General features: G+C 41.7%; 1 protein-coding gene across 2 annotated transcripts in view; it reads left to right on the forward strand.

The window, feature by feature from the left end:
* The first annotated feature begins 483 nt into the window (after window positions 1-483).
* The window catches only part of TSHZ2 (teashirt zinc finger homeobox 2), a 527,930-nt gene continuing 505,310 nt past the window's right edge, over window positions 484-23,103 (forward strand). Inside the window, exon 1 of one of the 2 annotated variants that reach the window (XM_055372777.2) lies at window positions 484-1,543. In XM_055372777.2, coding sequence (XP_055228752.1) covers window positions 1,504-1,543 — 40 coding nt within the window. In that variant the 5' untranslated portion in view covers window positions 484-1,503. The remainder of the gene's footprint in view (window positions 1,544-23,103) is intronic. The other variant, XM_019017509.4, reaches the window with a different exon arrangement.

Raw genomic sequence — 23,103 nt, forward strand, 5'->3', positions numbered from 1 at the left:
GGAGATTTTTGTTTTTGTGACCACCCATTGATTAGCGAGAAGGTGGGAGGGACAGGGGCACTAAATTGAAGGACTCATGGGGAGCACATTTTGGGGGGGCAGGTTAAGACTTACAGGATGGAGATCCTCACTGGATAAGGTCCCCTCCCCCTTCCCAGCCCCGAGCAAACCTAAGTTCTCCCTCTCCTAAGATTGTGCATGGTCCCTGCTGGTCAGCCAACCTGGCCCCCCTGAATGTCCCTCCACAGCCTCCCAGCTTCAGAGTTCAGCCATCATCACCCTGCCTCCTTTTCTCCCGCACCCCTTCCCTCCTCACCTCCTTTCCTCCCGCCCCCGCCCCTTCCGCCTCCCGGAGGGGTGTCCCCGCGCCGGGTGGGCACGCCCTCGCCCCGGCGGAGAGGGCTCACGGAGGGGCCTGGGCCGGCTCGCCGGGGCCCCCGCCCCCAGCCCCTCTCCCCTGCGGGACGCTGTCCCTTTAATAGGCTCCCGCTGCCTGGCGCTCTGCGGCTGGGGAGTAAATTTCTCCCTGTCATCAGGTCGCGGGGAGAGGAGGAGGAGGAGGAGTTTGTTAATGTTCAGTTTGTTCAGCGGGATCGATGTTTGCTGGCATCGCCTCGCCCTGTCTTGTGTGTGTGTGCGAGGGTGTGTGTGTGTGTTTGTGTGTGTGTGCATATGTGGGGGGTGTGAGTGTGTGTGCGCGAGGAAGCGGGGGTGCGTGCGCGTGTGAGTGCGTGTGTGAGTGTGTCTGTGTGTGTGTGTGAGTGAGTGAATTCCAGATTTTCTGTCTTTCCAAAACCCGCTCCTGTCCTCTCGCATATCACTCACAGACGGGGATCTGACAGCAGCCACAAACCTACAGTGAGTGATCGCTCTCCCCCCGGCACGAATCCGCCATAGAGATCGGCGAGGAGGAGGAGAAGGAGGAGGAAGAGAAGAAGGAGGAGGTGGAGGAGGAGGTGGAGGAGGAGGAGGAGGAGGGAAAGAGGAGAAGGAAGAAGAAGAAAAAGAAGAAGAAACCCACTACCTTCCCAGGATTGCCTTTTTTTTTCCCTTATCTTTACGCGCGAGTGTGCGTGTGGCGCGTGTGCGCCCGTCGTCCCTTCCATCCGAACCCGGGCTTGGATGTTTAATAAAGAAATCAAGTGTCTCAACAGTCACCAAAAAAAAAAACGCAAAAACAAAACCAAAAAAATTCCAAAAGCAAAAACAAAAAAGAGAGAGGAAAAAAAAATTCAAAATAAACAAACAAACAAACAAGGCAGAACCAACCTCTACTTCAAAGCAGCCGGCACAAGCCACCCGTGTCTGCCACCCAGAGAGGGGGGTCTCTGGCCCGTGGTGGAGGAGTTGCAGGGGGGATCGTCAGGGGGACAGAGGCCGAGTGACGTCCTAGGAGCCACCGGGCAAGAGGCGGAGGAGACCCAGAGAGGCCAGAGAGACAGCGGGCCCCAGCGCGCGGCTCGGGGCTGGGGCGCCAGAAGTGGGACTGGAGCGAAGTAGAGGATGCCGAGGAGAAAACAGCAGGCACCCAAACGGGCGGCAGGTAAGAGAAACGGCTCCGCTTCGGGGCTGCCCTGTGCGCCGAGCTCCTCGCCCGCCCTCCTTGCCCCTGGGTGCCCGGGGGCACCACCCACTTAAGCTTTCGGGGGAGTTTGCGCCGGGTGCCCTTCCAATAACCCCGTCCTCTCTCGCCTTCTCTGGTCTCCCAAATCCTCCCCTTCCAAGCTCCGGTTGGGTTGGGGTGAGCTATCCCACCAAGCCTTTCCTCCTTAAACTTTCTTTCCTCCACCCTCTACCCCACCCCTAACTTTCTCCCAGTCTGTTTCTTGCCTCTCGGGCCAAAGTCGGATTGAGGATTTGGGGTGCGGAGTAGGGAGACAGCCCCTCCACCCCTGCATCTCTCTGCGTGGTCAGTGCCAGTGGCTTTTGGCCTCCAGGGATAGCGTCTCCTCTCACTGGGGCTTGGGGCGCTGAAGTGTGAGGCATACCTAACACTCGGGCTGCAGGCAGGCTTTGGGGCCAGCAATAGGAGTTTAGCGTTGATCACCAAGGTGGACAAAATGCCCCCAGGAAATGGATGACTCTTTGCATATATTTTCTAAAAGGATCCATATTTGGAAATGTAATTAACAATTTCCCTACTCTTTAAAAAAACCAAAAAGGGTTGTAGGGGGGAAATTCCCCATAGAAATTTAAACAGCTCTGGATTTTCTTTGCCTAGAGAGTTGCAAACTTTGTGAAATGATTCGTACTGTAAGAACTATCCCATTTGAATCCTTACTGCCCCCTAAAAAAGATAAGAACAGGTTAATGGATCAGTACAGTAGACCTTCTAAAGTTTTTTTTTTCTTTTGGGTTGCTTAACTGCTTTTTTAATAGTATGCTGGGGTTTTGTTTCTCGGAAATGTAATATGAAAGTTCATTTTTCTTCTGCCAGACCCACCCACTGAAAAATCAGCTTTCCACTTGATTGCTAGTTTTGATTTGACATTTGATTGATCACCTGTCATCTCACTGCCTTTGATCTATTCATTCTTGATATATATCAATAAATCACTCACCATGGTAACTCAGAGTGCCAGTGACGCAAACCTTGCCCTCTATATTCAGAGCCAGACATGCACAATTATTATCTTGTTTGGCTTTTAATGTGGGCGTTTTTATTTCTTTGTGTCCTTTAGTTGAATCAGGGCTTTCGCAAAAAGCTTAAGTTTAGTTGTTTTTTCCTCTCCCTCTGTCTTTACCCTCTTGATTTAGGCAACATTAGGTAAGACTGGTCTTCTGCAGACCCACCTCCACATTTCATTCTGTTCCAACTCTAGCAAAACATAGGGAGAAGTTTGGTGGAACACTTTCATAAACTTTGCAAAGTCACCCTTAGAACAAATCCAAAGTTAGTTAGGAAACTGAGGAGAGTGGGCATCCCTTGTCTGAATGTGTTGAACCACCAAGCTCATCCTCCTTCCTCGCCTGAGTGTTTCAAAATATCCACAATTATCATTCCTTCTGAGCACAGAATTGCTTCCCTATTTGTAAGTTGGTTTGAGTGGCATGCAGAAATATTGATAAAGCGTGGATTCATATATTTTCTGATCATTTCCCTAAAAGCAAAATAATTAAAATATGTTTAGTGAGGTATGTATTTGGAACTTGCCTCATCAGTGAAGTTTTCTTTTTTCAACTCTAGTTACTTCTTTGGAAAACAATGTCTCTTTCCTACCGTTGTCTCTTTCTGCATTTAACTCACTGATTTCCTAAAACTTAGGCTGCTTTGCAATCTGACAGCGTGTGGATGTGTTCAATGGCCTTTGAGACCCAGGAACAGTGAGCCTGCTGCATCTAGTTCTGGCAACATAAGTTTAAGTGTAGCTACATTATTAGAGATAACGTCCTTATTGTTGTCCCGAAAGAGAACCCTGGGCTACGGTCCAGCAAGAAGTGATACTGCCCTGAAAATTACTCTTTTTTTTTTCTGGTTGTTCCGGTAAAGACTATCAACAACTAGGCAGTAATTTAAATTACCAGAATGACTGGACATGTCTCCTTTAGTAAGCTCATTACAAAAAGTGCATTGCTCAGAATTGCTCGACTTTGATTATAATTATCCTCCGATCGATAAGGATCCAGGTGTACGTAACATAACACTGTATCACATTATTTAAATTAGGTCCTTTTCATTAAGCTGTGTCTGTTGGTGCTGGCTAGCTTATTGGTGTGTGTGGGTGTGTGGGTGTGTGTATGTGTGTGTTAGAAACTTGTAACTATAGTTTCAGTTTTCTGGCCTATTATATTCCTACTGTCTTTGTATGTTTGTTTTGTATGATTCTTATTATTTTCACCAGAAGCAGAAACCCTTTTTAAGCTGAAAAAGGATGATTCATTTCGTACACAGTGAGGGCCCTCTTACCTTATTTATTTGCTCACATATTAATAGAGGAGACAGTTTTTCATGCAGTGTTTCTTCTGTTCATCTAAGGTCATCAATGCCCTACTCTATTTCAGCTGAAGTGGTTATTCACAAGTAAAGTTAGCCACTTTGGGGTTCTGTAGTCAGTTAACATCCAGGGAAGGGGAGAAGGTGGGTTCTAAGATTATGGCCATACTAACTTTTATCACTGCTTAAAATTAAACACAATGCACAACTGTAAGTAATTACACCCAAGGACTGATGTTGAAAGCTTGATTTCTAGCTTGATTAATGAATAATGGGAGACAGAAAAAGCCTGTGAGTGGATCCGAGCTGAGGCTCTCCCGGAGCGCTCTTTTTCCCAAGAACTGTTCCAGGCAATTTGATTCCTTTGTATTATTAGTTTTAAGTTCCATGTTTCAAGGAATCAATTACAGAACTTTCTACTAAAGCAGGTATCTAAACAGAATAAACAGGATGATATTGTAAGTGATGAGGAATTTTAGTCTTTATTTGTTATGTTCCTCCCCCTTCAGGGGGAAGGGATGTGAGGGGACAATTCTCTTTAAGGAAACAGCTAAATCAGAGTATTTCCCTCTGAAATGTCATTCTTCCTGGCTTTCTTAAGCTATGCTATTCCACCATACTATTACTTAGGGCAAGAAAAAAAAAGTTGAGAAAGCAGCCTACAGTACCCCAGGGGTTTCTGTTGTGTGTGCATGCTTGCTTCCTTGGATGTATATTTCACTCACCATTAAAATGCATCCACTGTTACCTGAAAATATTGCAGGATTCAGTACCAGCATTTTCCCCTTCTATGCATTTCAAGGGAGATAGAGAAAATGGCAGGAAAGTAAAACAGAACGGTGTTTTGATTTGTTTGCATTTTGCAGGATGCAGAGTGGTTAAAAAATTTAAAATTGTAGACTTAGAACCTAACTCTTGATTTTCTACAGCCTATCTCAGCCTCTGTGCGCACACATAAATAATACGTATTTTATTTCACCATACTGAACTGCTTTTATATTAATGACAGCCAATTGCAATAGAACACACAATCTTTTGTGAGCACATCTTGTGAATATATCTTATATATGTAAGTTATAGGATTCTGCCCCTGCCCACCCAAAGCAATTAGATGTTTCCCTCTTGCTGACTCTTAGAGGCTTTCTGATCACCCAGATCTGAAGAGAGTCTTGCAAGAAAGAACAGCTCCCTCAATTTATTTTGTTTATTTAATATGGAGATGAATAATGCAGATTTTGTTTTCATGAATGTCCTTGTGTGGCAGTAAACATTAGACTATTAGCAATCATTACTTAAAAGTTGCAATTTGCACCTTAATAACACAGGTTATTTACATGGGAAACATAGTCAACAGGGACAACTCTGAACACTGCATCAGAGCAGAAACGACCTCAGAGATCTCTTTTCCACCTCTTGATAGTGATGACTCTGAATTAACCGGTGAGGTCCCAGAAATCTCAACCAACAGGATGGAGGGAGGGGGCAGGCAGCTCAGGGCAAAGTTTACCTTTAATTTACTGTCAAGTGGGACAGCTTTCAAGAGACTAGGAATCGGGTAGATTTGGGACCCTTCCTCCCTCACTTTGTTTAAACATCCTTCAGAAAGACAAGTTCACATCTTGAATATTTAAATATCTCACGCGATGGATTCCTTCACTTGCCCAAAAGTATGTTTTTAACAAATGAATGGAAAAATACACACACGCACACACACACACACACACACACACACGCATGCATGGACACAATAAAGCCCAAAGGGTCTCAGCAGCACAAACTCTTTTGGCCATTCTTGTTACTTGAGGCAGATATCCGAAAAAGGAAGGATAGATACCTTGAAATCGCTTGGTCCACACAACATTTTGGACGGAAATTGATTGCTTAAGTGGTCCTTTTCCCACCCCCGTCTTGATTTCCTTCTTCCACCTCTCACCTCACCCTTAAAGACTCAGACTGAATAGGACATCTCAAAAGCCCATTTGTTTTAGGCATTTATTGATTTCATTTTTAATCTGCCATATCAGGACACAATACGTTAACCCTAATCAGCAGATTACAAGTGACAGAGAGTTTAGTGGAAACTCTGTAAGGGAGCAGGGGCTCCGGGAAACTTCTTGACAATGAAAATCTTCTCTGAGGCTTAAGAGTTTGGATGTTGAAGATTACTTTTGGGGAGGGGAGAAACATTCCTCAGAAACAGTCTACATTTTTTTCCTCCACTTTACATTTCTTTATCTCCCAGTTGCCCATTCTACTGCTACACTTTGGGAATGCTTAACACCCAAGAAACACCTCCCGAGTATTTTTAGGAGGTCTGTCCCTGAAGCAGCTTGACTTTTGTCATAGTCTCCAACGGAGGTTTATGCTTTCATTTCATCCCAGCTGATTTCTCATTCATTTGACGGAATTTCTCCAAAGGATAATACCTGAGTTGATCTGTTTCTTTTCCCAGGGCCTTGGGAATTGTACTGTCCATTGAATGGGTTTTGGTCATGGGGGTGGGGGCACAGACTGAGCCTGGCATTTTTTAAAGCCATTGAAATGATGCCTCACTGTTTATCACTGCAGCTAAGCTTATCAAGTCAACCAAGAAGAAAACCTAGGCCCTGGTCACATTTGTGCTATGCCTGTAATTAGCTGACACGAGGTAAATGTCCAAAGTCGACCTTCCCTTCCATCACTGTATTTATACTATCAATTTTATTTGGGAATGTCATGGTCTGGGAAGACTCAGCCACTATTTCGAAGGCAATGCCTGCTTCTACCCAGGTCCCCTTTAAAAAAACACAGAAATTGCCGAACAAATTCTATATTAAGACCAGGCATACACGGAGTATCATTTTCGTTTGATGCAAAGTCAGTTGGAAATACATTAAACTAACAGTTAAAGAGTGTCTTGCATCGCTTCCCTGAAGCAGTGGTTTTTCATTACATATTTAATTACAATCAAACTGAACGACTTTTATTAAAAAAATCACAGTTGTATTAAAAGAAGCCTGGCGCACAAATAATTTTATTGCTTCACAAGTTGAGAACTCTTTTATATTTTTATTTCTTTGAGAGAAATTTATTTTAATTTTCTAATGTTGTGATAAATACAGACTATCTTTTACTGTAGTCTGTAATCAGGGAGAGCTTATCCTTCTATCTTTATAGAGTCTGCTTACCCCAGAATAGGTTTTTACATTCATTTTTCAGTAATTTGTAACAATTGGTATTTTTAATTTTTTTTTAAGTTTTACAAGTTCTATTTAAGGTTAGAAATTCTCACATTCCTTAGGGTGATCTTTGGCAAGCAGCTCTTCGATTATAGGAGGAATTGAGTCATTCTAACCACATAAGAAAGTGGAGAGTGCTTGCTTGCTTACCTGAATATTACAGTAAGAAAAAAACACCATCTATTTACATGCCTCTAACATGTAACACTATTTTCACTGGATTTATAATTTCTTTTTTTTTTCCTCCTACTGGCCTTTCATTCACTTGTTTTGGGAACTTTTTCTGAGAAGAACGTTTAGAGATAGCATTTAAAGTGGATTTCAAGATACATCAGATTTTAAGACATTGTAATAAAAATTAGAGACTTCAGAGCCCAACGGTTCACTGCTAGTCTAGGTCTGCAAACTAATGAGAAAGCACCTCTGCAAACACATAGTTTCAACTTTAACTTGCACATGAATGGGGAGCGTCTCCCGCAGTGTGGCCGTATCCATATTGCTCATTTTGTCCGAGAAATTATTTTGTCCGAGGGTATCAGACTGAGGTCCGTTCAAAGACATTATATACATACACAGACACACAGAAGAGAAATCTGAGATGCGAGTGGGAATTGCTGATATATTTGTTTCCAAAGCAAACTCCATGAATGAAATGATTCAATAATTTGGAGGCATTTGAAAGTCATTAAAATGGCCATTTGGAATTTTCAGTTGTTGCCTCCCTCAATTTTTTACATTTCCCCTGTAGAAAAGGACATCCTCTGGGCACCCTCAAATATTCTGGGATGCTAAAGTCATGCTAAAATTATTTACAATTTTAGAAATTAAAATTCAGGAGGCACAGCAAGATAATCCTATTATTAATATATCAGTATTATTTAGCTACGCATAACAACAGGAAAACGCACAATGCGAAAGTTTTAGAGATAATGAGCTTAGAGAAATTACATGGGGGGAAGAAATACCTGGATCATATTTGAAAGCATTTGTCTTGAATTCTGCTCATCTAAATGAGAACTCTCTTTCTACCTGTGTCATTTAAAAAACAATTTCAATATCCTCCTACCTGCTACCCCAGCCTGAAGCAGGGACTAATGAAACTCTCTCTGGACACACAGGTGAAAGACACTATGTTACACAACCCTTTTCAAAAAATTGTTTCAGAAAACCAAATGTGGGCATGCAAACCAAAAGAAAAACCTCAAGGATCTTTGTAAGATAGCTAGCTCAGGGTTCAAGATCAAGAGAACTTTGTTGCGGCAGGATAAGAAGACAACAGCATTGCATTTTAGCTAAACATCTCTTCTTGGCAAATGAGAAGCGGTGAAGCAGGGAAGATTTTTTTAAGGAGCTTTTTAGCTCGTTTGCATCTCTCTCCAAAGACCAATTTAATTGAAAAGCTGTAGTGTCCATTTATGATTAAGGAAAGGCCTCATGTTTCCGCAACACTGCTAGACACTAAAGTGGGTTTAAAAAAAAAAAAAAAAGGCCAGCATTCTGCAGTTTCTGTTAGTACAAAAATTAACATCACTGGTCTTAATTACCTGAGTGCTTTCAGAACTGAAGGAATACTCTAAAATCACCCCTGAGCTTTCTTCTTAAAGCCACATCTAAGCCATTTCTATGGAAATTATATAGTTTAGATATTAAGGTGGGTAGAATACAGTTATTGCTTTTAATGAAAATAGTTACGAAGGGCAGAATGAGATAAAAACAGAGTTGGCAGCAGCCATTCTATTTGTAATGAATTTGAAAGAAACTTCCGTAATGCTTTACTGGATCATGAAAAATCCATGAAACCTGGTGACATGGGAGATACAAAAATGAGACAGAGGGTCAAGGTCTTCTATAGGGGAAAAATGGCTTGTGTAAGTGAGAGCAGCGGCATATAAATATCTCTATATAAACTGCACAGGGCTTACTTTAAATCACTTCAATTTATCAGATCCTTGGAATTTTTTTATGTATTTAGGAGCCTCTCTTTTATACCCCAGGGAGATATGAATAGCTTCTGGGCCAAGATGATGCTGTAGAGAAGAGTCAGATCTATTCTATGCGCACAGTACCATTTGGTACAGAAGAAATGCCAAAATGAAAAGCCATAAATGCGTTTTATATCAGAATTGCCTTTGGCTATTTTCCTTTATTAGAAAGTTGGGTACACTGCTGAGTGCTTCTTCTTGTTTTCCCCCTTGGGATTAGATTTGAGACTGTGGATGGAACAGCAGAGTAAGGGCAAGTGACTTGGGTTCTGGTTGCAGCCTTGCCCCATGCTAGTTATTTAGCCCTGGGCAAGCTCTAGCGATAAACCTTACTCTCCGGATAAGAATGTGAGTTTTTGGAGTCAGACTGATTGAAGTTCAAGTCTCTAGGTCTAATTCTTATTCAGCCGCGTAAACTTGGGCAGGCTGCTCAAATCTCTGCCCTCCACTTTCTAATCTATAAAATGGGGGCAATCATATGTTCCAGGTGTGTGGAAAGGATTGTGTCAGAGGAGGGCTGAGAAAGTGTGCTGAAACTGTTAGGCACCACAGGGATACGAGGGAATAGTGTGTCTTTACCCTGAATAACCAGACTATGGAGAATTTATATTAACTGGGAAACAAGCAACTTACCAATTATCATAGAACAAGGGGTCCAGGGCTTGAAAGAAACCAGATATGGATGCATTTTCATTTGTAAGCCTGGAAACACAATGGCTAAGCAGTGTTTTAGCCTCTTCTCCTGAGGCAGACTCATTCTGGGCTGTTTGGAGTCCAGCACCAGCTCAAAAAAGAGTTTCTTTCCCAAGAAATAGAATTTATAGCACCACCAACAACGATAACAATGGTAACAATGATATCTGCCACTAAACAAGTGCTTTTTACATACCACGTGCTTTATATGTTTACATTTATTCGTTTACACGGCAGTTATTTCTTGAGTTCCTACTATGTGTCCGATGCTGTTCTACTACCTGGACCTGGAGGTGAATAGGATGGGGATGATCCCTGGGGATCTTGCCCTCCAATTGGGGGAAGCTAGAGAATATACAAATAAATTTATAAAGGAAAAGATAATTTCAGTATAGAAAAAAAAAGCTTCATGATGACAATAGCTTTATAAAAGCAAAATTATGAGAGCAGGAGTTGGGACAACAGAGATGTAGATGGTCAGGGGAGACCTCTCAGAGGAGGGGACATCTGGGCTAAGTCCTGTTCCTTATAACTTTTGAGTATAATCCCTGTTTTACTGATGAGAATCTGAGTAAGTTGCAGGATAACTCATTCAAGTTCGTGCGGTGGCCAAGCTGAGTTTTAAACTCAGCTCTTCCTGCTTCCAAGGTCCATGCATTTAATTTATTATGATCGTTTATCTAGAATAGTCATAGCGAGTTGCCAGGAAGGACCCAAGGAAGAACCCTCTGTCTCATTATTCTCCCCCTGTGTCTATTGTGATGTCTAAAGCTATGGGGGTAAATTGAGAGCCTAGACGGAGGATGCTGCCTTTAGCGGCATCTCCAGATAGAATCTTCAGGCCAACTCCTGTCATCTGAAGTTGTCTCTTTATGGGATGTTCTTTCATATGTCCGTACATGCATTCATTTGTTCAACAAATATTGGCTGTGCATCTATTATATGCCAGGTATTGTTCTAGGTGCTGCAAAAATAACAGTAGACAAGAATAGAGATGCCCCTGCCCTCACACAGCTAATATTCTTGTGGGCTAGCCTAAAAAGCTAACAAACAAATAAATATATAACACAATATTAAATAGTCCTAATTGCATTTCATAAGAATAAATCTGGCTTCATGAGGTAGAGAATGGTGGAGGGTTGCCATGTTATATAGAGTGGTCAGGGGAGCTATTTCTCCAGTGGTGATTTGATCAGACCTGAAAAAAAAGTGAGAGACTAGCCAAGCACAGGGCTGGGAGAAGCAGTCCAGGCAGGGGAAGGAGGAAATGCCAAAGGCCTAAGGAGGTGATGTGATCTGATTTGTTATTAGTTGAACATAGGTCCTGTTTGTATTTCAAAAGTGATGATGGACTTGGGCATGTTTGCTCTCTCCGTCTACTTACCCAGCCCCTAGTGATGGTGAGTAGGATGCTTAGGATGATAGAGGTGGCAGCTGGAGATAAAAACACATTTCCAGCCTTCATAGAGAGATTGGTGCTGTGATGGATGACATGGCGAGGCTGTGGAAAGGCATTGTTAGGAGTCAAGCCGACCTGGGGTCCAACTGCAGCCAGCTGTGCACTCAGAAGCAAGTTTCCTCACCTCATTGCACCTCAGCGTTTTCATCTGTCAGATGGGGATAAGAATTTTGCTCACCTCACATTTTACTTGTGATAATTAGATTATGTGACACATATAAAACTCTTGGTGCGGGCCCAGTATTTACATGGGATCTTCCTCACAGATGAATGTTTTTTATTTTTGCACTTAATTGTGTTTTCTTTTCTGCAGGATTTCTGAGAGAAATCTAGGCACCTGAGTTAGTCCTTGGCACCGTTTAGGCAGTAACCAAATATTTCCTGATGAATGAATAAATGAAACTGTAAAGAAATGAATGCTTTCATTCATATATTGCTTTGTATACTAATTAATTACTTTCAAGTATAAGGATCTCTTTCATAGGTCTAAAACTTTTAGCAGACCTCTGGACCAGTTGCAAATCCTAGCTGTTCTTAGAATATGTTTCAAATGAGAAAATATTAATGACCAAAAGACGATGATTTTCGTCTGAATCTTGTATTTTGCGCATCGTGACATCACGTGCCTTCGATTGAAGAGCAGTGATATCCCTTTGTGCGGTAAATATTGTTCATTCATCTTCTAGACAGTGCTTGCTGAGAACATGGATGGAGGGGAAGGGGTGGAGGGTCCTCATTTCTGACCCTGAGGTTCAGCCTCTCCCTGCGCGCTCTCCAAGTGGTGCTCCCAGCCCCCCAGGACCTGGCAACTCTGTCCCTCCCCCACGGGGAACCCGCGATCATCCCCTCAGGCCCCAGGCGGCGAAGCTTAGGGGTTGTTAAGCTAATGGGAATAGGCTACGGGCTGTTTCCTGGTAACGCCTTCTTCACTTTTTAATTGTCACCTCCAGATAAGTGCCTGAGAGCAGGAAGAAGGGAAGCTGGCTGGCTGCCTGTTAAGATGTATCTTAGGACAAAGAGATTTGGGATCCTGAAGAGCACGGGGGAGATTCTGCTGCCTGCCTTAGGACCTTTATGAACAAGCGTGATGTTGGGAGGGCGGCTGTGGCTGTGTACCAGGTGCTGTAGGAGGCGCTGGAACTGGAGCCTTGCATCCGAATGACAAAGTGCCTGCCTTCCTGGAGCTTACATTGAGTGCGGAGGACAGACCAGGGACTAGCCAGCAGACAGTCCCATGTGTCAGGGTCTGGTGTTTGCAGAGGGTGTTTGCAGGGGTAGAGCATGACAGGAAGTGGCTGTTTTGGATAAGACGATCAGGAAAGATACCCGTCTGCGGAAGTGATACTGGGTCTGGAGTGAAGCAGTTGGAAGAAAACTGCACCTCTCTGGAGGAAGACAGTGCCAGGCACAGCTGAAAATCCGGGGCTAGAGCTACTGGGAGGAACAGGAGGAGCAGCTGGGAAGCTGGGTGGCCGGAGCAGACGGGGAGGGTGAGCAGGGAGGGTAAGGATAAGCAAGCAAGGGGCTGGGGCTGTCACCGAGGTGGGGTGCCTCGGAGGGTGCAGGAGCAGAGTCAGGATCTGACTTAGGTTTGATAGGCTCCTCTGGCTGCCCTGCGATTTATCAGGGACCCAGGTTGCGAGCAGGCCAACCACTCAAGGGGCGTCTACATCAATGCAGTCAAAGGCTATGCTGACTTGGACCAGATCGATGGCGGAAGAGCCATGACAGTGGTCCGGGGAGAGACCACAAGTTTGCAGGCAGGGTGCTAGTGAAAAAGAGGCGTCTACTGAAAGCTGTCCAGGAGAAATCAGACTAGGTTAGCCATGAATATTTTCTCTAATTCTGTCTTCTATTTTTCTCCTCCAGTTTTATGTAAGGGTCTTACTGCAAATTGTCAGTCTATCGTTCTCTGAGCCAAAGTGGAAACCAATAAAAGTGTTGGGAGCTGCCTACATTCTAGAACTGACCGTACAGGGAAAGAGGCCACACTTTTCCACGCATATTTCCTGGAGTCCTGGAATGGCTTCTTCACATATTTCTCCACCCCCATTAGACAACTCAGTCACTAGGCAAGAGGATGGATCTTGGAGTCTGACAGACAGGCATGGGTTCAATTTCTCTCCAACGATTATTTCATCTCGGTGTGACCTCAGGCATCTTTGCTTTCCCAGACTTTGTTTTCTCATTAGCAAAACAGACCTAATAAAAGGACTCATTTCATAGGTTTTTTATGAGGATTAATTGAGATAAACCAGATAATACGCTTAACACCGTGGTACTTGCAATGAAGAAAATGGTGAATGGTGCATACATGGTAAGTGGTCAATATATTTTAGTCATTCTATTAACAAGTTAATAATCCTCTCCATGCCTTGATTTCCTTATTGGTAGAATGGGGATAATAAAACCCCCTTCTGCGTAGTTGGGATAAGTCAAGTATTAATACCAGTGAAGCACTTCAAATGGTGCTTTGCATACAGCGAGTGCTCAATAAATGTTAAATTCTTAAAATCATCACCACGATTCTGACCTTATGGAGTTTGAAGGGCAGATGTTGTGTCTCATTGCTTTCATGTCCACAAGACCTGGCACATAGATGATGCTCAATAAATATTATTTGAAGGAGTGAATGATGGTGACATGGTTCTTAGGAGTTAAAATGAGAAAACCCAAGGAGCCGAAAGCATGTCTCTACGGGGAAAGGTTAGAGAGCACTGACTCAAACCATCATCTCCAATTATGCAGTTTTAATGAGGAAGCAAGCCCATCCTTGAACATTATTTAAGCCAGTGTTATCCCAATAAGCGTTTTCCTACCATGAGTGGTAGATTAAGTAGCATCGAGTCATGTAGTGAAAGTAATGTCCCTTCTTCATACCATTTCAATGCCTCTGGTAAGTCAAGAGAAAGTCTTCGATAATAGCCTATTTTTAACACCTCTCACCCTTGTTTGTCAGAAAGAGCAGACCTCAGATTCAGAGACTTTAGCAAGCAAAGATATCCAGTAAAGAAATGAAATAATGGCCGGGCACGGTGGCTCACGCCTGTAATCCCAGCACTTTGGGAGTCCTAGGCAGGCGGATCACGAGGTTGGGAGTTCGAGACCAGCCTGACCAACATGGTGAAACCCCGTCTCTACTAAAAATACAGAAAAAAAAAAAATTAGCCGGGCGTGGTGGTGGCACATGCCTGTAAACCCAGCTACTCAGGAGGCTGAAGCAGGAGAATCGCTTGAACCCGGGAGGTGGAGGTTGCAGTGAGAGCCGAGATTATGCCACTGCACTCCAGCCTGGGCAATGGAGCAAGAATCCATCAAAAAAAAAAAAGAAAGAAAGAAAGAAAGAAAGAAATGAAATAATAATCTCAGGGCAGGGTATGGTGGCTCACGCCTGTAATCCTAGCACTATGGGAAGCCGAGGTGGCAGATCACCTGAGGTCAGGGGTTTGAGACCAGCCTGGCCAAGATGATGAAACCACACCTCTACTAAAAATACAAAAATTAGCCAGGCGTGGTGGGGCATTCCTGTAATCCCAGCTACTCCGGAAGCTGAGCCAGGAGAATCGCTTGAACCCAGGAGGCGGAGATTGAAGTGAGCCGAGATCTCGCCACTGCACTCCAGCCTGGGCAACAGAGTGAAACTCCGTCTCAAAAAAAAAGAAATAATAATCTTAGACTTTTGTTGTCTGATTACCATCAATGTATGGCAAATGATATGGGTTTTTCATTGACTATGACATAAATTTTTGTTTTAAAATAAAATTACGGCAAGAAAAAAGAAGGAATGGTTTTAAAGAAATATTAAAAAATCAATTGTGTGTGTGTGTGGTGTGTTTGTGTGTTTTGTCTGTGTGTGTATGTAGGGGAAGATGTTGCACAAGCTGTGAAGAGGGGGTAGAATGATGTGAGGACACTGCAATGCCAGGGCAGGGCAAGGTGCAGAAGAAGCTGTGAGTAAGGGCTGTCAAGAAACCCCCAGAAGATAGAGGCTTTCATTAAAACTTCCAAAAACTTTGGAAATCTGAAGGAATCTCCTCTCCCAGGATATCAGCGGGAAGCTCAGGAAAGTCTTTACTCACCCCCAAAATTTTGCAGATATGGAGGGAATGGGAATGATTTCCTGGTTTTGCATCCAGAATAGAGGAGTGGTCCTCAACCTTTATTTGGTATACTCATCACTTGGAGAAGTTGCTAAAATGCAAATTTGCAGATTCCAGACCTACAGCCTAGAGATTCTGATTCCATAGGAGGGGAATGAGGCCCATGAATCTAGGAATCTGTACATTAGATATCCATTAATCCATTTGAATTACAGGATAACAGGAAAAAGTACATAAAATTTATATAAGTTCCCTTTTTTATACTCTTTCTCTCTCCTCTCTCTCTCTCTCTTTCCCTCTCTCTCTCCTCTCCTCTATCTCTCTCTCTCTTTCTCCCTCTCTCTCTTCTCTCTCCTCTCTCTCTCTCTCCCCTACCCCCAAAATGCCAAAGCACTTATATTTTAAAAGTTGTTTCAAAGTTGTTTGAGGGGTCCGTGTTAACTTGTGGCTTTTAGTGAACAGAAAAAAATATAAGAAGGCTCTATTGTGTTACAGCGAGGAAATGCATGCATTTACGCATTTGTCTACCCGGTCTCAGCATGAAACAGAGCCCAGAAAAGTCTTCAATTAAGAAGGAGAAAGACAAGCAATCCAGAAAATAATTTAAGAGGGCTTTGTCTGCTTGGGAGCCAGCTGGCAACCTGGGTTCCAGAGCATAGAGACAAGAAAGAAGCAAAAGGGATCTCTCAGACTTGATTCTTTATTTCTTACACCCTACAATTCTCAAGACTCTATAGAATGAGGGCAGAAAACCTGGGTTGTATTTTTTGGAATCTCCTCTACTTTCTTGTTATCTGTTTCATATTTTTTCATACTTTTTCAATGACTTCTCTTCTTTTTTATTTTTCCTTGATTTCCTTTTTTCTTTCCTGATTTCCTTTCCTGAATCAGACTTCCAAGCCCTTTCTATGTAGTACTGGTGATCCATGGGTGAATGTGATAAAAATGATGATGGTGCTAATGATGAACATGACACTAACTGTCATCGCCTTAATGGTTACCATTTCTTGACCCATATAACAACTAAGCCAAAAGGACTAAGCTTGTACCTAACATTTACCAAGCACTGGCTGCATTCAGGTTGTTTATATACAATCTCTCCCCGAGACATCCTGTAAGCTGGCTATGATTATTGGCCAATTGAATAGATACGGAAACATAAGTTTTGGAAATTTCAAGGAGCTTGACTAAGATGATGACAAGCTTTTAGATAGGATACTGAAGCCCAGGCCCGCCTATCAGAGTCCAAGCTCTCAGACACTATGCTTTGTTGCTTCTCATAGTATTTCATGCTTAACAGCATAGACTCACATAAATAAACTTCCACAATATAGTATAGATACATGGAGGCCAAGGCCATGAACTGAAATTTAGTGTTTCCCCAGGTTGAAGTAAGTCAATCGTGTCGTAGAAAAAAAAAAAAAAAAAGATCATCCCTACTTATTTAAATCCCCAAACACCATCTTTAAAACTTGAGCCTATGAAGAAAAAGAATAAAGGACTTTTGAAATCTCTTATGCTATCCATGATGGCATTTTCGTAAATCCATTCCTGTTTCACTAAACAAAAGTAGAAAAAAATCATGAAAACCCCCAACACAGTCCATCTGGGGTGTCTCAGTAAGAATCGTGCTCACCCACTCCACAGCATCTTTGAGGATGTGGCCTTAAGTCAGACGCTGCTCATCTGTTCCTCATAAATCTCTTGTAGGCTCCAGGACTCTTCCTGGCCATCAAAATATATGGAACGCATGCAACGACACTGCCCTGTTATTTATTTTAGCAAATGAAAAGCTGCCCTCACAGGTTTATGGTCAAGATGTCTAAAAGTTGTCTTGTATTTGTAAGTATTTAACTGTAGGTGACTCTTAAATGAGTACTCCAAATAATAGGATAAGAAAGGTGATCATGAAACTCAAGGGATCCTATCTGAAAGGGAGAATGTTGTCTACACCAGAAATCATGATAGGCTCTGTCTTGCCAAAAAAAAAAAATCAATTGTTTTTAGTTATTATTGGTGATAAGTTTTTTTAACATTTTTGTTTATTTATTTCCTTTTTAGTGGGTCACATTTTAAAACAACCCATTGTGTTAATACAAAGTTTGGCAAACTGCCTTGCCATCTGATTTGAGGTTAATCTAATAAGAAATGGAATGAAATGATCATCCTGTTTTATTGTCTTTAACATTAATGTTTTCTTTGTTAGTATTGGGTGGGAAGTCAGTCAGATGGAATAGAAGAAAGAACTGTTAAAAAATAAAATAAGCTTATTTCACTCGATCAATCAATTTCGGATATAAAATAATTAAACTTTACAAATAGTTAAGGACTCTTTGAACAACCAGCTTAAAATCTCTGTGCCTCACTCCTGTAAAATAGGCATAAGGAGAGTTCTTACTTCCATGCACTATTATGAGAAGTTAAAAAGGTGATACTTATTACATACTCAGAACAATGCTTGGCGCATAATAAGAATTCAACAAATTTTAGTTATTATTTCCTTTCTCAGTCTCTCCCTAGAGACAGGCACTATTAAAAATCTAGTGTGCATATCTTCCATTATTTATAGTTTTACATGCATGTATATGTTGTTAGAAGCATTATTATTCTTTCGTATATGTTTTTAAAAGATTGTGTAAATAGTTTCACACTATATTTTGCAATATTTTTTCCTTTTTTTTTTTACTTTATGTTTGGACTCTAACTGAGTAAATAGATAGGTAGAAAAAAGAAAAAGAGAGATGATAGGTTTTAATATATATACATACTAATTATATATATATAACTAATTTCTCTTTATGTGCTTTGTAATATTCCATCATAAGAATGTTCATTTGTATTCATTTATCAGTTCCTCTGTTAATAGACATTTAGCATGTTTTAAATTTTTCACCATTGCACAAAATCCTGTATTGAGTATCGGTGGTAATTTTTACAATCTTCACATAAGTAATTTATGTGGAGAAGAACAGTTATGAAAAACTTACTGGATGTAGTAAGAAAATCATTTGGGAAAAAATAAACATTATTGAAACAGCTAATATTTTATACTTTGAATATTTTTTGTAACTTCACTGAGATGTCTACCCCCCTAACCAAAACATTTGCACATAGTAGGCGCTTGAAAAATGCCTGCTTGGCTTAAGTACGCTGAACGTAAATAAAATATATCAATAATCCCAACAATAAGTGTGTTAAGAAAACTGGGTAGCTGCCTTGGGGTGGGGTGGGGTGGGGAACAGGGAGAAGTAAAAAGAAAAGCATGAACAACAGAAAAGAAATCACACTTGTCCTCAGTGTTTGTAATAGATCAAGCTTCAGAGCTGGACAGCTATGGCTTTAGAGATGCCGAGCTCCTGGAGTGTTACAGGTGTGTGGATGGGGTCGGGTCAGGGAAGGAAGAGCCCCCCCGGATTTTGTGTTACAAGATGAATTGTTAACAACAGTCAATCCCGCAATTTAACACTTTAAGCAGTTAAACTTAAGTTTAATGCAGTTTAGCAAACATATATTGAAGCTCACTGGTAGGTCCACGGGGTAGAAATAAATAAGACAGAACTCCAAGGTTTAGAAGGTCCATGTGGTACAACATGCTTTTCCTAACCAAGACCAACATCATCCTTAGAACAGGGATGTGTGTGTGTGTGTGTGTGTGTGTGTGTGTGTGTGTGTGTGTGTTGGGTCTATTACCTCTGTGTATTGAGAACACTGTGTGTATATTTTACCCAGCATGACTTGGTTACACTGTATGTATATTTTGATTGTGTATTTCTGCTGTAGGTCTCTTTTACTGTATACGTGAGTTGTGAATACATGTGTATTATGTGTGTTGTGATTGAACATGTTTGATGTATGTTGTGGGTATTAGTGTGTGTGTTGTGGCAGGGGAAGAGAGCATGAAAAGCTGTTCTGATGCATGATTTTGTGTGGATTATGTATATTGTGGGTATTATTGTGTGTGTTGTTGGGGGAGAGAGTGTGAAAGCTTTTCTGATGCATGATTTTGTGTGGATTATGTATGTTGTGGGTATTAGTGTGTGTTGTAGGAGAAGAGAGTGTGAAAGCTTTTCTGATGCATGATTTCGTGTGGATTATGTATGTTGTGGGTATTAGTGTGTGTTGTGGGGGGAGAGAGTGTGAAAGCTTTTCTGATGCATGATTTTGTGTGGATTATGTATGTTGTGGGTATTAGTGTGTGTTGTAGGAGAAGAGAGTGTGAAAGCTTTTCTGATGCATGATTTTGTGTGGATTATGTATATTGTGGGTATTATTGTGCGTGTTGTGGGGTGAGAGAGTGTGAAAGCTTTTCTGATGCATGATTTTGTGTGGATTATGTATGTTGTGGGTATTAGTGTGTGTTGTGGGGGAAAGAGTGTCAAAGCTTTTCTGATGCATGATTTTGTGTGGATTATGTATGTTGTGGGTATTAGTGTGTGTGTTGTGGCAGGGGAAGAGAGCATGAAAAGCTGTTCTGATGCATGATTTTGTGTGGATTATGTATATTGTGGGTATTATTGTGCGTGTTGTGGGGTGAGAGAGTGTGAAAGCTTTTCTGATGCATGATTTTGTGTGGATTATGTATGTTGTGGGTATTAGTGTGTGTGTTGTGGCAGGGGAAGAGAGCATGAAAAGCTGTTCTGATGCATGATTTTGTGTGGATTATGTATGTTGTGGGTATTAGTGTGTGTTGTGGGGGGAGAGAGTGTGAAAGCTTTTCTGATGCATGATTTTGTGTGGATTATGTATGTTGTGGGTATTAGTGTGTGTGTTGTAGGAGAAGAGAGTGTGAAAGCTTTTCTGATGTATGATTTTGTGTGGATTATGTATGTAGTGGGTATTAGTGTGTGTTGTGGGGGGAGAGAATGTGAAAGCTTTTCTGATGCATGATTTTGTGTGGATTATGTATGTTGTGGGTATTAGTGTGTGTTGTGGGGAGAGAGTGTGAAAAGCTTTTCTGGTGCATGATTTTCCTTTTGTGGTGGACCTGGCATGTTCATGTGTTCTTGCCAACTACGCTGCTAATGGAATCACTGCAAAGCCCTTCAGGATTTTCCCTGTGAACATGAAGCCGACGTCACAGTGTATTTTCCTGGGGGTTCCCCTGTGGCACTGTACCCTGACCTCCTGGTCATGGCTTGGTTAGAGGAAAACAAAACCACCGTTACACAGGATGTCCCCTGCTCAGGAAAATTTGCTCTCAATGGGAAATGTATAAGAGACAGATAGTACTGGAAGCTCCACACCCTATTGTAATGTCTATTTCCTGGCCTCTCTTCCTCTCCATGCCACATGTTCTATCGTGTCAGGGATTCATCTTAGGAATTGTGGGAACAATTCATTTGCAGTACCTGGAACACAGTCAGTGGGTTGAATGCATGAGTGTATGAATGAATGAATGAACAAGGGGTTCTCCAAGGTTCCAGGCCTTTGGAATATTTAGATACCCCAGTTATTTATACTCACAGAGCTGATTGTAGTAGGATCTTAGTAAATGTCATATAGATAAAGCGATGCATGCACATGGCACTCGTGAACATTTGCTTATCTCAGAAGCAGGCTAGCAATCATAAGAAAACAGTTCCCCAGTGGGGCTTTTATTCTTACTCTGTGGATCCCATAGGAGCCCCTTGTCTCCTGTCCCTTTGGTTTAATTATTGTTCCTTAAGATCAGCACGGCAGCCCTTCTGTTTACTGTCAAACTGCAGCCACAAATGGAGAGAAAGAATGAAGGGAAAAAAAATCTTCATAATCCAGGTACGGGAATTTCCTCAAAGATTTTTTTTTCTTTAAAAGAGGTGAAAGGAAGGTGGAAAAGTTGGGGAAATGAGTTTCCAAACTTGCCAAACACATAAACCAACAGAATTGTGTTGCTGCCTCCATAAATGTTTAATAAGTTTTATCATCTTGTGACTAAGGTTAAACAAATGTGAGTCCTTTGAGGAATTATTTACTGGAAGCAAAGTTATAGCATCAACATCTGTGTTTCCAATCACTTAGATGAGGAATAGATCCAATAAATCATGAGTAAGTTCCACAAAATAACTTCTGTATTATCATCTCAGGAGAAGAATAATGTAAGCAGCTCTTTTAGGTGCCCTCTCGATTGGAATTTAGAGGTTTTTTTCTTAGGCTTCTCTTTTTTTATTCATTTCATTATCTCCAAAGAATAAGTCTTCACTGCTTTGTGGAAAGTTACCATAAAAACATCCACAATAGAAGGACTTTGAAATTTCTCTCTGGGAATCTGGCTATTTCAGCCAACATTCTCATTTGGGAATGGGCTAACATTTCCAATATATAACATCCATATAATTTAACCTCATAAATTTATTTTTTTTCACAGTGATGTAATGGGGAGACTGACCTGGAGTTTATAAATGTTCCCTGCTCACTGCATTCCCCCGGGCAACATAACATTCTAGACAGTGTTTTATGTGCCCTGATTAAAATATAACGTATTCTTGCATTTCCTGTGGACTGACCTGTTAGTACTCTTAGCAGAACATTTAAGGAATACAGAGATGTTTTCAAACGTGTAACAATGCACTGTGTGAGGTTTGTTTTTGTTGTTGTTATTAAATCATGATCTCATTTTCATTTTAGATCACAGTCCCCTGGGCGCCCCTCCACAAGAAAAGTTTTGTGCTTTGGTTTGACTTTTGAATCTGCCAGTGCACCCTGACAAATAAAAATAAGCAGGAACGCTTGTTTGTAACTGCAATTGGAATTCTTAGGCATATACTTTAAGCTGCTTTCCTGAAGTGGAGGGAAGGATTTGGAAAAGTTAATGGGGAGTCCCCCAAGATAAAACAGTAGCAACGGAAACTTATAACCTTCCTTATTGAAAGAAAAAAATAATAAATGAAGACAAGGGGAAGGGCTTCCTATAGTTTTTGCAATCATGAAAATGACAGTTGTGACACACAGTACACTGAGCAAACCAATTTGTGGATTGAGATGTTTTAATTTTCTATGCGAGAAACACATAACAAAAGTAAAAGGCCACCTTTGCCTTCCGGAGGAGCAAAGGGAAGTTTGTGGGGTGAGGATGTGAGCTGGAAACCTTGCTGGGCTGAAGCTGATGCTGCCATGTAGCTTTTCCAGGGTACAAATCTCATTCCAAGAATGACACAAAAGAGGCTTGGAAACTGCTTGGAGGAAGAAGGGATGAATAGATCAAACAAATTAGTGAAAGATAAGTCCCCAGAAAGGAGTATGTGTATTTAAGAGTCTGCCTTTTATTCATTTAACAGATATTTATTAATTTACATTGTTTTCCGGCCCCTGTGCTGTGTATCAGGGCTTATCAGGATAAACAAGGCACAGCCTCTGCTTTCAGAGGTTAGCAATGGAGTGCCCAGAACAACGTCCGGAAGAAGGCACCCAGTGAGGTCTCAGGAAATGTTAGTTGAAAGAATGAATGGGTGAATGAATGGAAAAATAGACGGGTGAATGAATGGATGAATGGATGAATGGATAGATGGATTGATGGATGGATGGATGAATGGATGGATAAACGGATGGATGGATGGATGGATGGATGGATGGATGGATGGATGGATGGATGGATGGATGGATGAGTAGATGGATGGATGGATGGATGGGTGAATGAATGAATGGATGGATGGATGGATGGATGGATGGATGAATGGATGAATAAATGAATGCATAAAGATGATCTGTGGCTCCCTAGGAATTCAAGCTCATGTCTATATGT

Source organism: Gorilla gorilla, chromosome 21, assembly GCF_029281585.2.
Source record: "Gorilla gorilla gorilla isolate KB3781 chromosome 21, NHGRI_mGorGor1-v2.1_pri, whole genome shotgun sequence".
In the NCBI taxonomy this organism is placed as follows: domain Eukaryota; kingdom Metazoa; phylum Chordata; class Mammalia; order Primates; family Hominidae; genus Gorilla; species Gorilla gorilla.